General features: G+C 41.3%; 1 protein-coding gene across 1 annotated transcript in view; it reads right to left on the reverse strand.

The window, feature by feature from the left end:
* The window catches only part of Slc2a13 (solute carrier family 2 member 13), a 291,506-nt gene that overhangs the window by 64,407 nt on the left and 212,286 nt on the right, over positions 1 to 14,813 (reverse strand). Inside the window, exon 7 of the mRNA XM_051189696.1 lies at positions 5,390 to 5,515. Coding sequence (XP_051045653.1) covers positions 5,390 to 5,515 — 126 coding nt within the window. The remainder of the gene's footprint in view (positions 1 to 5,389; positions 5,516 to 14,813) is intronic.

Raw genomic sequence — 14,813 nt, forward strand, 5'->3', positions numbered from 1 at the left:
AAAATTGTTTGCAATTCCTCTGTGTCTGTTGTTATGTCCCCCTTTTCATTTCTGATTTTGTTCATTTGCATGTTCTCTCTCTGCTTTTTCATTAGTTTGGATAAAGGTTTGTCTATCTTGTTGATTTTCTCAAAAAACCAACTCTTTGTTGAATTGATTTTTTTGTATTCTTTTCTTGGTTTTTATTTTATTGTTTTCAGCTCTCAAATTGATTATTTCCTAGCATCTACTCCTCCAGGGTGAGTTTGCTTCTTTTTGTTCTAAGACTTTTAGTTGCGCTGTTAATTCTCCTATGTGACTATCCTCTGTTTTCTTCTTATGAGCACTTAGTGCAATGAACTTCCCTCATAACATTGCTTTTAAGGTGTCCCATAAGTTTGGATATGTTGTGTCCTCATTCTCGTTGAATTTTAGGAAGTCCTTAATTTCTTTCATTTTTTTCTTCTTTGACCCAGGTATGGTGCAATTGTCCATTGTTCAGTTTCCATGAGTTTGTAGGGTTTCTGCGAGTTGTGTTGTTGAATTCCAATTTTAAAGCATGGTGTTCTGATAAGATACAGGGTACTATTCCATTTTTTTTTTTTTTTAATCTGTTGAGGTTTCTTATGTTGCCCAGTATGTGGTTCATTTTAGAGAAGGTTCCATGTGAAGCAGAGAAGAAGGTATATTCTTTTGTGTTTGGATGGAATGTTCTATAAATGTCTGTTAAACCCAACTGACACATAACTTCTGTTAGTTCTTTGTTTCTTTGTTAAGTTTCTGACTGGTGGTCCTGTCTAGTGGTGCGTGTGGTGTGTTCAAGTCTCCCACTATAAGTGTGTGAGGTTTTATGTGAGCTTTGAGTTTTAGTAGCATTTCTTTTCTGAATGTGTGTGCCTTTGTATTTGGGGCATAGATGTTCAGAACTGAGACTTCGTGTTGATGGATTTCCCCTGCGATGAATATGAAATGACCGTCTTCATCTCATTTGGTTAATTTTGGTTTGAAGTCAAACTTGTTAGATGTTAGAATAGCCACATCTGCTTGCTTTTTGGGCCCATTTACCCTTAGGTAATGTCTGTCTTTGAAGCTTAGATGTTTTTCTTGTATGCAGCAGAACGATGGATTCTGTCATTGTATCCATTCTGTTAGCCTGTGTCTTTTTTATAGGTGAGTTAAAACCATTAATGTTGAGGGAGAATAAGGACCAATGGTTTTTTAACGCTTATTTGTTTTAGATTAGTTGTTGATGGTGGTATTGTGAATATATTTGTCTTGCTTTACCTTTGGGTTCTCATGAACTGGATTATCTATTGTCTATGTTTTTTTGAGCATAGTTAACTTCCCTGGGTGGGAGTTTTCCTTCCAGAAATTTCTGTAGGGCTGGATTTGTAGATATGGATTGTGAAATCTGGCTTTGGTCATTAAATATCTTGTTTTCTCTGTCTACAGTGATTGAGAGTTTTGCTTGATATAGTAGCCTGAGCTGGCATCCATGAACTCTTAGTACTTGTAGGACATCTATCCAGGACCTTTTGGACTTTCCATGGAGAAGTCAGGTGTAATTTTGATAGGTCTGCCTTTATATGTTACCCATCCTTTTTCCTTTGCTGCTCTTCATGTTCTTTCTTTATTCTGTGTTAGGTATTTTGATTATTATGTGTTGAGGGGCCTTTTTTCTTTGGTCCAGTCTATTTGGTGTTTGGTATGCTTCTTGTACTTTCATGGGCATGTCCTTCTTCAGATTGGGAAAGTTTTCCTAGATGATTTTGTTGAATCTGTTTTCCACACCTTTGAGCTGTGCTTCCTCACCTTCCTCTATGCCTATTATCCTTAGGTTTGGCCTTTTCAAGGTGTCCCACATTTCCTGGATGTTTTGTGTTAAGGATTTGTTGGATTTATGATTTTCTTTGGTCGATGAATCTATTTCTTCTAGTTTGTCTTCCGCACCTGAGATTGTCTCTTTCATCTCTTGAATTCTGTTGGTTATGCTTGTGTCTGTAGTTCCTGATCGTTTGCCCAGTTTTTCTATTTCCAGCATTCCTTCAGTTTGTGTTTTCTTTATTATCTCTACTTCAGTTTTCAAGTCTTGAACCATTTCCTTCACTTGCTTAAATTTTTTTTTGACTTTATGTACTTTCTTTAAGAAATTTGTTCATTTCTTCTAATTTTTTGTTTTTTTTTTCTTCCATTTCTTTAAGTGATTTTCTTTCATCGTCTTTGAGGGCCTCTATCATTTTTATGACGATAATTTTTAAGTCGATCTCTTTTGCTTCATCTGCTCTGGGGTGTTCAGGTCTAGTTGGTGTAGATTCCCTAGATTCTGGTAGTGTTATGCTTGTCTTTCTGTTGTTAGGTGTTTTCTTGTATTGCCGTCTTCCCATAGCTTCTTCCAGTAGGTGTTGGTAGGGGTCTCTCCCTCTCTCTTTGGTACTCCCCAGGTGGGCTTAGGTGGGTCAGTGGTTCGATATCTATAGCTCTGTGTGGTCCAAGCTCTCTAGGTGGTCTCTCCACAGGCAGGGGCCCAGTGATGGGGGCCAAAGATCAGGCTCCAGCAGAAGAGTGGCGATGGGAGTCAAAGATCCTGAAGGTTGGGACTCAGGATGTTCAGTACTCTGATAGGCAGATCTAGCCTGGGTCTGGCACTCTCCAGCTGAGGCCACTTTGGCAGAGGCCTCAGGATGTTTCCGCACCTACAGTCAGATCTAGCTGGGGCCTGGCACTCTCTTCCTCTTTAGCAGAGCTCCTGCATTTCTTTTAGCTGAACCATCTCTCCAGCTTACAAGTTAGTTCCCTAAAACATGGGGCGATACAGTAGTTTTTTTTTCTAAATTATTTTCACACACACACACACACACACACACACACACACACACACACACACATATATATGGTGGTTTCTAGTTTCTATGCATGTATGTTTACTTGTGTGTGTGGGGACATGTGTACAAGGTTGCAGAAATATACATTCACATGGAGATCTAAGATTAATATTGGGTATATTTCTAGATCACTTTCCACATATATACTGCAGCAAGGTCTAGTGTTGAACCTGGAGGCCATTTCACTCAGGATGGTCTTTTCTAGTTCTGCCCACATGCCTGTGAATTTTAGGGTGTCATTGTTGTTTCTTACCACTGAGTAGTACTCCATTGGGTAAATGTACCACTATATGAAAAACATAGCTAGAAGGGGCCATTCTTTACTACAAGTATCCTACACAGAAAATCAATCACTGAAACACAAGATCAATGCCTGTAGGAATTTGCCAAGCACAGGTTGCTTTTCATATATGACACCTGCTTGTCCCTTAAAAACATGTGACTATGAAGAAACTACCAATTCTAGACTTTCATGCATTGGGGTTCTAGGCTGGCCTCCCAGCCCACCCAGCTTTTATGTTAGATCTGGGGATCTGAATTCCAGTTATCATGCTTTGGCAGCAAGAGTTTTATTAGCTGAGCCATTACCCCAGTCCTCACACATTTTATAACATGTTCATAATTTCATGCAACTAATTTTCAGTCTTATTTTTTCCCAATGGTGAGCACAAATCCTAAGAGTTGAAACTCAAAGTAGATATATCTAGAATATGGAATCAACTAACTGGGATCATTAAAATAATGATTAAAATTGCTTTGAATGAGCAATGTCTCCCAGAGCTTAGTGCCCCAATTAGTTTGGAGCATTATGGAACTTTAAGAGATGGTGTCTTGCTGGAGAAAGGGGTGGGCTGAGAAGCTATAACCTTTCCCACTCTAATTTCTCTATGTGACTAAAAATGGGGCTTCTCAGTTTCCTGCTGCCAAATCTCCCTCACCATCACAGACTTGCATCCTCCTTGAGCCATAAACTGAAATCAACTCTTTCTTCCTCTGAGTTGCCTTTGGCCATGATGCATTGTCACAGCAAGGGACTAGGAGCTGATGCAGAGGCTGGTGTCAGGGCAACATGTCGTGAAGCAATAAAGGTAACTAGTGCACTGCTGTGTTTTGGAAGACTTCTCTCAAAGTGTTTGTTTAAATAGTGATTGCATTTTTCACATATTTCTTTGTAATTAGTGTATTCCATATGTAGTCTGGAGTTTTATACAACTAACATAAAATTTACCTCTACTTTCTTGAGCAATTACATAGTAAGATAATCAATGGCAGGAGCATAAAAACTGATACTAGTATGTTAGACTGTACCTATCGTATGCTGTGTACCTTGTTAGGATGCGCAAACTATGGCATTACAGAGTTTTGTCCTTGTCAAAGGTGGAATAATGAGGAGTTGGGGGGCGCTATTTTTAAGGGGGATTTAAAATGTAAAAAGAGGTTAAAGTTATATTAAATACATTTCCATATTTTGAGTTCATGGATATGAACACTAGCTCTTAAATGTGGGAAATACTTATTGTATGTAAGTATTAGTTATGTGTTCATGATAAACCAATGTGGTCTGTCCCAAACAGAAATGCTGATAGCTTTCAGACAGGCCACCCACTAATGATTAGCAACTTTTATTCTGATTTTTGTTAGTTGCCCTGAGCCACAAAACCTCCAGGGGAAAACAGCTCCATGAATGATTTAAAGGCATGTTAATTTATTTTTACTTTACAATGGTCTTATGTGGGTTCAGAAGATGACAGTTTGGAAATTACAGTATGGAGTGGGAGAAACTGCCCCGTGGATAGTAAAAAAAAAAAAAAAAAAAAAAAAAAACAACTTCTGCTTCAATGAAATAGCCTGGAGGTTGAGCTGGGGCCTGAGCATGTGGGTCCTGAGAGCTTCCTTGTACATTTCTGGATCACCAGTGCATGCTGCATAGCCCTTTCTGAGGAGCACATGGAAGAGCCATGCTGAACAGCAGACATTCAGTCTCACTGGTGGTAACACCTTCTCTCAACAAAGCCAGTCTTCTCCAGTGATAATGCCTTTTCTCATGGAAGCCAGTCTCACCAGTGATGCCATCCTTCATACACTGATTTTGGACTTTTAGTTTTTAAAGTAATTATTGTGTGTTTGTATGTGTGTGAATGTGTGTGCCAGCCTCTGTATGGAGGTCACAGGATCCCTCACATGGTTAGCCTCTTCTATCACGTGGGTCCTGGGGATTGGCTCAGGCAGGCTGGGAGGCTTAGTAGCAAGCACTTTCACCTGCTGAGCCACCTTGCGGGCCTGAAATGTTTATTTTTTAAAAAAGAAGATATGAAACTAGAAGAGATTATTAGGGAAAGGGCAGGTGGCCAGAGGAGGGGAAAGAAGGGTAGGAGAATGAAGTAAGAGATAACATAACCAAACTGTATTGTACATATTCATGAAAATATCACAGCGAAATCCATGTCTTGTACAATGGGTGTAAACCAATAAAATATCCTCATTTAGAAACTGAATGATATTCTCATAGTAAGCAGTGTGTGACGTACCTGCCCCAGGCTGCCTCATTTGTAGACACTTGGTTAACTGGAACACAGGAGGAATCAATGACAACTGAACTGTTCATCTTATAGCAGAAACCGCAGTCTGGATCCAGCATGCACTCATTACAGTAACTGAAACAGGAAAGAATAGAGGAAAAGTCATGTTGACCTGGTCAACTGGTGCTTGTTACATACCAACTCCAGATGCTGCCCCTACAGCTCACACTATTTTATTAGATTTGGCCAAGCCAAGTGATGGGACAAGATCCGGGTGAGAGATGGAAAGTCACTTTCATCTCTCCATGCAGATTAGAGCAACTCTGTAAACTACTACGTAGTAAGGGGACCAAAGAATAAGCCTGGCAGACCTGCTTTTCTAAATCATCATTTGTTACAGGCTAGTCTATCTGGATCCAGCCTAGATTGGTTTTAAGTTATAATAAAACATTTATTATTTGTATGTGTCTCTCTCCTTCATGCTCCATCTATATTCAAAACTGGGAATGTCTTCTCCCACATATATGAACACCTATGCATGCATATATATTTAAAACAATGAAGGAGAATTTTTGAAGCAAATCTTGAACAAAAACACAAATACCCCAAATCTAGCCACTGCTAATATCTTGGTGGAGATTTCTACACTTAACATTAACATATTGAGTTCCAACTGTGCATTAATCTTAGCTGAACACAAATGAATACAGGAAGAAATGCTAATCTGAACTAATTACATCTATGGCCAGATCAGAGAAAGGCATTCGATGAGTCACTACTCAGTTAACAGGATTACTAAGCAGCAGAGAAGTCTGAGGTGGGCAATTTCCCAACTTTAGCTTACAGCATGGGTGTGGAATGAGTTTTCTTATGGGTACCCTATCCTGAGACATGTAGATTGATAGCCCTTCATGTGCCCCCCCCCCAGACTCATGCAGCATTAGTCATAATGCAGAGGAATAAATCAAGACTCTGGTTAGTGGCAGATAAAAGGCGAGGATGAGAAAAGGTGAACATGACAATATCCATAACAGAGGGAAGGGCTGACTTCCTACCTGAAAGGCAGAGGGGCTTTCAAGGGCTGGAAATAAGTTCAGAGAGAATACCTGAACTAAGTTATAATAGAAATTTACCCGGCAAAGAAAAAGATTATCACAGAGAATGGGTTATTTTGTGTGAAAAGGCCAATCACTACAAAATGAAGAATTCTCACTCTGCACAAGTAATTATCCTCTGGAGTACCAGGGGAGACACAGGCCACCAGAAAAGGATGTCTTGAGAGACACGCTGACTCCAAAGTCATGAAGGATGGTATTTCTCAGTGCTCCAAGTTGAAATGGCCCTTTGGCTCATTTAACGAAATCGTTAAGACATCTACATTGCTGAAAAGTTAAATTTACTTTCATGTTAGCATCCTGCTGTCCACTTTTCTCCCTTTTTGAATGAGACTTCAATCACAGATAGAACACAGGAAGACATGTAAGAACTCACTGAAGGTCTGGCTTTTGCTAGTGTTGTTTACCTTTGAAGCAGGTAAGAAAACAATGCTACCTTTTCTCCCAACATCTTACCACCCAGGGAAACTGGGGGTTACTGTTGAACTTCATAAGCTTTTGTAAGGATGAAAAAATTTAGCCTAATTTTCCCTAGACTCTGCCCCCTAGCAGTGAGTAGGCAAAAGGTTATTCTTGACTGTTTATGACAGGGTGGGTTACTGACAGCACCTGTGAGTGAATGTGAACAGGAAATGAGCTGTGCCACACTACCCAGAAGCCCTAGTGAAAGCAGACTTCCTGGGCTAAGTGCGGGTTGTCACATTACCCAGGAGCCCTAGCAAAAGCATACTTCCTGGGCAAAGCGCGGGCTTGGATAGTTGAAATAGATTGGTCCACACTGGATGCTATGAGAGGATTGGTTTGTAATGGCGGACTTTGTTGTAACCCTGTAAAAGCTGTCTGAACCCTGTACCCAGGGTTCCCAGTCTACTACCCCACATGTAGTATGGCTGCAGACCCCAGTGCACTGGAATCTAAAAGACCTCATGCTTTTGCATCAAGACTGCTTCTCATGAGTGATTGGGGGGGGCACCTTTCCTGAGTCGGGGCATGAGGGTTTGAGCTCTCCGCGGGTCTTTCACTTTCAGCTCTAGCAGTAGCAAAGTCAGTCCTGTCCCCACTTGTTTTCCCTCCCAGGGTCTGAGGACCAGAGCTGTGTATCTCCTCCCCTCTGGCCATCAGCATGACTAACACTGTTGCAATGGCATTACTCTTCCCTCAGAACACAACCCATAATTTATGTGGGGGCTTAACTGTTTCTTATATTTAAAAAAGTGTGGAAAGCTTCCTCTCTGTTACTCCATGTGGATGCCCCAGGGTTCTCTCAATGAAAGAAGGCAAACATTGAAAATGGATATTGCCAGTCCCTACCTGACATGGAGCTTTCAGGCCTCTAGAGGTGACACTGGGATTTCTTTGCTTCACAATCACATACACCATTTTATGGAAAAATTATTCTAAATGCCACAACATGCCTAACATCTGCTTGACATTCTGAGGTTAACAGTAAACATTAAATACCGCGAAGATCAGCTAAATGACCTTTTACCAGGAACATATCTCAGGACTGTGGCTTGAACAAATGTCATCAATGAAAAGCATAGCTAGAAGGGATCATTCTTTACTACAGGTATCCTACACAGAAAACTGAGCATCAAAACACAAGATCAATGCCTGTAGAAATTTGCCAAGTTCAGGTTGCTTTTCATGTGTGAAACCTGCTTACCCCTTAAAAACATGTGACTATGAAGAAGCTCCAGATTCTAGACTGAAGTGTTATATACCAAGAGCACATGACCTGAAGGGACATGTTCATAATGCAACTAAGACAGAGGCCTAATTTAACTTCTTAAAATGTGGGGCTAGGTACTCTTAGGTCCATAACATCCCCCCTCCCCAGTGGTAGTGCTGCTGGCAATGTGGGCTGAGCTCAGGCTGAACTCTGACTGGGTAGACAGAAGGACTGTTAACATAAACAAAAGCTTTTATTTGCATTCCTTTGACATGGGTAAAGTGGATTTCTGTGTGTCAGAAGAATCCATTTCTTCCTTTGTCTGACCCCTACAGCCAATTACCTCTGTGACAGGGCATCTAGTTCCCTATTTGTCAAACAAACTGGAACAGATAGAAGTCCCCACCTAGTTCCCAGACTGCTCTGGCCGGCAAACCCCTTCCCTATATTCTAGCTCCCAGGCTCTTCCAGTCCACCAACTCCCTCATGCTATGTCATGCCTTGAGAGATACATAGCCTTGGCATTTTGAATTCCTTTATATCCATGGAGTGGTCCAGCTTGGTGATCACACTGTGTCCTCCCTTAGAGGTACTTACCATACAGTGGCATATAAGTTTCTGTTCAGATAGCAAAAAACTACAGTTGTGGCCTAACACAAAGAACTATCATAGTCTTTTTTTTACCTTTATTTAATAAAAAAAATGTTATTATGTGTGTAATAGTGTGCATATAAAAGCATGTGGGGGGTTAGAGGGCAGCTTTTGGGGGGCAGTTTTCTCCTTCTACATGGGATCTGGGGATTGAGCACAGGTTGTCAGGTTTGCATAACAAGCACTTTTACCTACTGTGCCATCTCACCAGCCCAGGAAATTACATATACATGATATATGATGCATGATATATATATATATGTATATATATAATGTATGTATACATACATATATAATAAGTTAATTAACAAGGCATTTGTAAAAAAGTTGCTGAATGAAGGGAATGAGGGCTCCTCCCTGTTGGTATACAATATTTTGGAACCAGTCCTTTGCTCTGCTCTGACAGATCTCTGTGTATGATGCCTCTCATCAGTCTGTTTCTAACAGTGGAGACCTGGGGGGTAAGACCCTGCTCATAGCCTTTGTAACTTGCATAGCAGCACTGAGCTCCATACAGGCTGCCTTCCCAGGGCACAAGGGAGCTTTCTACATCAGTGCACTATGGTGGAGCTTTAGCCTATTCTGGAAAATAATTCTGAGGTGGCTGAAGGTGAATGCCTGCATCATGAAATAAGAACAAATGAAACGTTGAAGAACAAGCCACAACTTGTTTTTAAATTGCCAGAAGCAACAGTTGTTATGAACAGGGGATCAACAGTAAAAATGGAGGAGTAGGTTAATAATCTTTATAATTCACTTTCAGAAAGAAATAAAATATGGGGCTAATTTCCTTCAAGCCTACACACACACACACACACACACACACACACACACACACACACACGCACACACACGCGCACACACACACACACACACACACACACACACACACACACGCACATGCACACACACACACACACACAGCCTTACCTTAAATTACAGCCTTAAAATATCATAGAAAAAGGTAATAGTACTATTTAGAGAAACTATGTTACTGAAGTGTGATGGAAACTTGCAGTCTTGGTCTTGGGGAGATTGGTTAACCCATGAGAAGCCACTCAATGATGGGATGTGCTGGGGAATGGTGGAGGGCAGAGCTCAGAGAAGTCAGTAGACTGGAAAGTGGGCAGCCAGGCGATAATTCTGAGGAACAAATGGGCTTTTCTTCCCAGCTGAAGGGATGAGATTTACCTTCAAAATTTCTGAGGTTTCTTTTTTAGAAATGGGGAAGTGGATGCAAATAGAGGTTCATATGTTTAGAGCAAATCTGGTTCTAAGAAATCCAAATGTTTCTAGCTAAAGAAGAGAGAAATAAAGACCCCAGCTTCCTGTCTAGCATCCAGGGGAGATAAAAGGTGGCCTGTTGTCATTCAGTACCCTCAACAAAGGCAGAGGGTAGCTCAGTGTGTCCTCAGAAGAAAAATCTTTAAAACATGGACAGGAGCTAATTTAGAACATTCTTAATTTCTCCTCAGAAGTCGATGGATTTGACTCTAAGGAAATGGTCTGACTTCTTAAGTGTGTCTCATTAAACCAACAAGAGGCAGTGTGAACAGTACCTGGTCTTAAAACCAAAATCTCTGCACAGAAAACTGGCTGCTGGAATGCAGGCATCAGGGTCCCTTGCATGGGTGGTTAAACATGTTCCCTCAGTCCTAACCATAACCTTAGGGTCCACATGGTACAATAATCCCTTTGCCGCTCCTCCAAATCTCCCCTACTTTATGACCTCATTCCTCAAATCCCAGCTGCTAGTATCAGATGACTTGTAATGTAATTTATAATAACAAGAGGGGGCCCTGTACCTCCTGTGGTCCCTCTGCAGGGCCAGGTATAAATTCCAGAATACCAGTATTACTTCCCTGCCAGGAGACTTCCTCCATTCCAACCATGCAAGAAGGAACTCATTAGGAAAACATCAGACAATCATATGTTCAGAAGTTACTTGTAAAAGACAGGGTCACAGATACTAATTTCATGAAGTAATGCACCCAGTTCTACTAAGCTATCCTTAGCAGATGGCTGGCATCCTCAAAAGTTACCTGGAACAAAACATCCTGCTCCACTAGACAGCCTTCAGGAGATAGCAGGCATCCCTCAACAGTTAACCTGGAACATGTTTCTCTCCTGACCTTATTCTTTCATCCTGTTGTACAATTTCCTAGAAATCCTAAAAAATATTGAGTGTCTTAAAATGTTCTCAATGTCTTTGTTCCTAAACATGGTTTCCCTGTTTCCCATAGTGCATTGCTGTGTGTTGCTCTTCGTGTTCTCATACTGTCTAATGCATTTTTCTTTGACTGTGCCAGGCAATGCCACCTTTATACTGCTATGTTTCATTATGCCCTTATGGTCACCTGACCACTGACCACAGTTTTCCCTTCCTATAGTGTAAACTCTTGTTGGAATGGCCCAACTCCTTGTCAGGATGTCTACTACTTCTCAGGGACACGACAGGGAGCCTGGGGATCAGGAACCTGCCAGGAACCTCTGGAATTCTTGCCCAGTCTTTCCCTATCCGGAATATCACTTTGAAACTTATTTTTAAAAATCAAATGAAATTAGAGAGCCCTCACTATGGACTTGTGAGTAAACAGTTTCTCCATAACTTCCTGACAGAGAAGATGACAGTTAAGCTGCCCTGTTTTAGCATCCCTGTCACCCTACTCTATCCCAGGTTGGATTTACTTTCAAGTTTTCATTTGCCTTCCAGAAACTAAGGGTTCACATTCACTTCATTTCAGTTTTCATGCTAATTTCTCACCCTTTTCTGGAATTTGTTCCATTTTGGGATTTTAATACTTTATCATTCCCAAAGATTGTGGATCCTAGGTTACTATAAGAAGGCTGGGGTCTCTATCCCAAGTCTCTCCTTGAGGGATTTCCAAGCATTCATGCTTTTTGTTTTCATAACAGTCTTTCAACTTGTTTTTAAAAATATTGTTGGAAGCTTTGTTTTATGTTTTTGCAGTTTGGGGTTCCACTCTAAGATCTCTCTCATGCTGTGAAAGTAACCCACCTGGGATCCATATCACTAGGTCTGCTTCTGTTACTGGTGCAGATTCCTTTATTGGTTCTGGCTATTTGTATATATTACTTCAGTTTCACTGCAATTTAAGAATGTTGGGGTCCTGCACTATTCCATACTTTCCTTGAAAACTCAATGCAAACCCAGGAGCCTCTAACCTCAGCGTCCTGACACCTGAGGCAGGACGATGACAAGTTCTAGGTAAGCCTGGGCTATACCATGAGTCTCTGTCTCAGCAACAGCAGTGACAACAACAACACTCTTAACCCCCAAACAAACAAAATATCTGTAATGTCAGCTGAACTTAATCTCCCTCTCACTTTCTTCTCTATCTGCTTTGTCCTGGCAAACTCCAATCAACTCACTATTCAGCTTTGGGAAACTTCCAGAATGACCCAGGGCACAGTGGATAAGTCAGTAAGGAATTAATAGAATAAAAGAAGAGTTACTGTTTTAATATATAAAAGTAATGGCTTTTAAAATACAGACTTCTACTACAATGTTTTATTTTTCCAAAACTAGGTAATAAGCAAAATAACTTGACTTCTGGAGTGAGTAATGAAAGTGACTTTTAAAAAGTAGAATACATGGGTAAAAGGGTTTACTACACAACTCACTATATTACACTACAGCTTCCATGAAATTTTGTTTTATTTTATGGGAGGGGTTGCAAGGGCAGAGGGCAAATACAAAGGGATGGGTAAATGAATGGGATGGAGATGCATGATGTGAAAGACAAAAAGAATAAATAAAGAAGAAAACTGAAAAGAAAAAAGTAGAATATGGAGTCCTCTTGGGCTCTGCCTGTGGTTGAAGTGAGCCAAGGCAATGTCTGCTTACATGAAGGAAGGCCCACTTTGGTTCCTGCTAGAATTCAAAACATAATGGAGATGAATATTTACTCATAATGCTTAGATTCCTGAAGTTGATTATAAAACAACATAGCAAGGCAAACACATTATTGTAATATCAAAAGAGAGAAAAAATTCCAATGAATGATGCCTTTTAACACTATTCATGCATGCTGTGGTAGCTGAAAAAGAATTGCACCATAGGCTCATATATTTAAGTGCTTGGTCACTAGGGAATGTTACTACTTGAGAGGGATTAGGGGATATGGCCTTGATGGAAGAAGTGTGTTACTGGGAGTGAGATTTGGGGTTTCACAGTCCAAGCCTGCCCCAGTGGCTCTCTCTTTCTTGTTGCCTATGGATTTAGATGTAGAACTCTTAGCTACTTCTACCTATCTGCCTCCATGTTCCCTGCTATGACAATAATGGACTAAACCTCTGAAACTGTAAGCTGCCACCAATTAAATGCTTTCTTTTATAAGATTTGCTGTGGTCCTGGTGTTTCTTAACACTAATAGAACAATGACTAAGACAGACATTGGTACCAGGAGCAGAATGTTGCTGTGACAGGCCTGACCATATTGCTGGTTGGCAGAATGTGGACTTTGGGACTTTGGATTAGAGAAGCAGTTGAATGCTTTAAGCAGGGTTTAGTGGGCAATCCTAGTATGAGTGTGGAAGACAGTGTTACCGAGAACCATGTAAATTATGATGGTCTTGCTCAAGAGGTTTCAGGGGAGAAGAATATTAGTAAGAGGCCTAAAGACCAGTCTTGTGAAAGTTTGGTGGAGAATGTGGCTGTCTTTCACCACTGTTAAAAAAAAAAAAATCTGCCTAAATTAAAGTATTTTTAGATTAACAGCATTGGCAGAGGAGATTTCAAGACAGCCTAGTATTGACTGTGTTGTGTGCTTATTAGTAGTCACTCTTAGGCAGATCTATAACGAAAAGGAGCAAGCTGAGCTATGTATGTATGTATGTATGTATGTATGTATGTATATATGTATGCAGAAAAAAGGAGCACCAGGAAATATAAGGGAGCTAATAACTCCAGTGCTCAAAGACATCAAAATTTTGAAGAAAAGCCTAATGCTATATGGAATAGAGAGCAAGACACCACCCAGTTAAACTTCCAACTTGTGCAATGGAATTAAAGAAAAGTTTGAGTGGTGAAGGAAGCCATCAACAACATAGGGCTGGTAAAAATGTAATTGAATGAGGGGGCCATGTTCCAGCCCCAGCAAGCAGCAGAACCTAGCAGCTCCAGCCACATGGTTCTAACTTTAGAGCCAAAGATACAAGAAAGGGGTTGTGAACTGTAGTGAGGTAGTCCTTCTGTAGCACTGACCACGCCCATTGGGGGGTGGAGCGATGGGCGGAGGTGACCTGAGGAAGGAGGTCAGAGGGGGCCAGGAAGGCGCTCTCTTTCTGGCGTGACTCGGACAGGAGAGGATTGGGTTGAATTTCCTGGTGTTCATCTGTCTAGGTTGTAAGTTATTTCTCCCTGAATAAACATCTATTCGGCTTATTTGTTTATCCTGATCCTTATTTACTGCAATATCTGGTGTCAGAAGCGGGATTTACCTGGGTTTTGCCCCCAGGCGGCAGAAGCCGCCCCCTCCCCCACCTTCCCCAACGGGCAGGGTTTAACCAGGTGGACTCACCACAGCTTTGGGACATTTGCCTCTTCCTTACTGCAAAGGAGATCTTTGCCGCTAAAGCAGACCTGAGAAGGCACTTACCGCTTAACATTTTTTGCCCATTTCCGCACGGGACTTTGCATTCGCGCAGAGCCTCTCGGCTGCACCCGCCCGGCGGCACCCACCCAGCGGCACCCGCCCGGCGGCACCCGCCCGGCTTGCACACGTTTCGTCTTGTGTTACAAGTAACTCCAAAAGTCCCCTTTTAACAAAATTCTGCTTGCCATATTTTGTTAAGAACTTTTTACAGGAACCGGGATCAGACGAGCCTGGGCGGCTAGGCGCTATTTGATGACACACCTCCAGGCGTAGCTACCACAAGCTGAGATATACAACTAAAAGCATCAAAGTTCCAGGACAGCAGAATTACACCTAAGGTAATTGTAACATCCTTTGCAATTTAAGCTGATATAAAA

This window comes from Phodopus roborovskii, unplaced genomic scaffold (assembly GCF_943737965.1).
Source record: "Phodopus roborovskii unplaced genomic scaffold, PHOROB, whole genome shotgun sequence".
Lineage (NCBI taxonomy): Eukaryota > Metazoa > Chordata > Mammalia > Rodentia > Cricetidae > Phodopus > Phodopus roborovskii.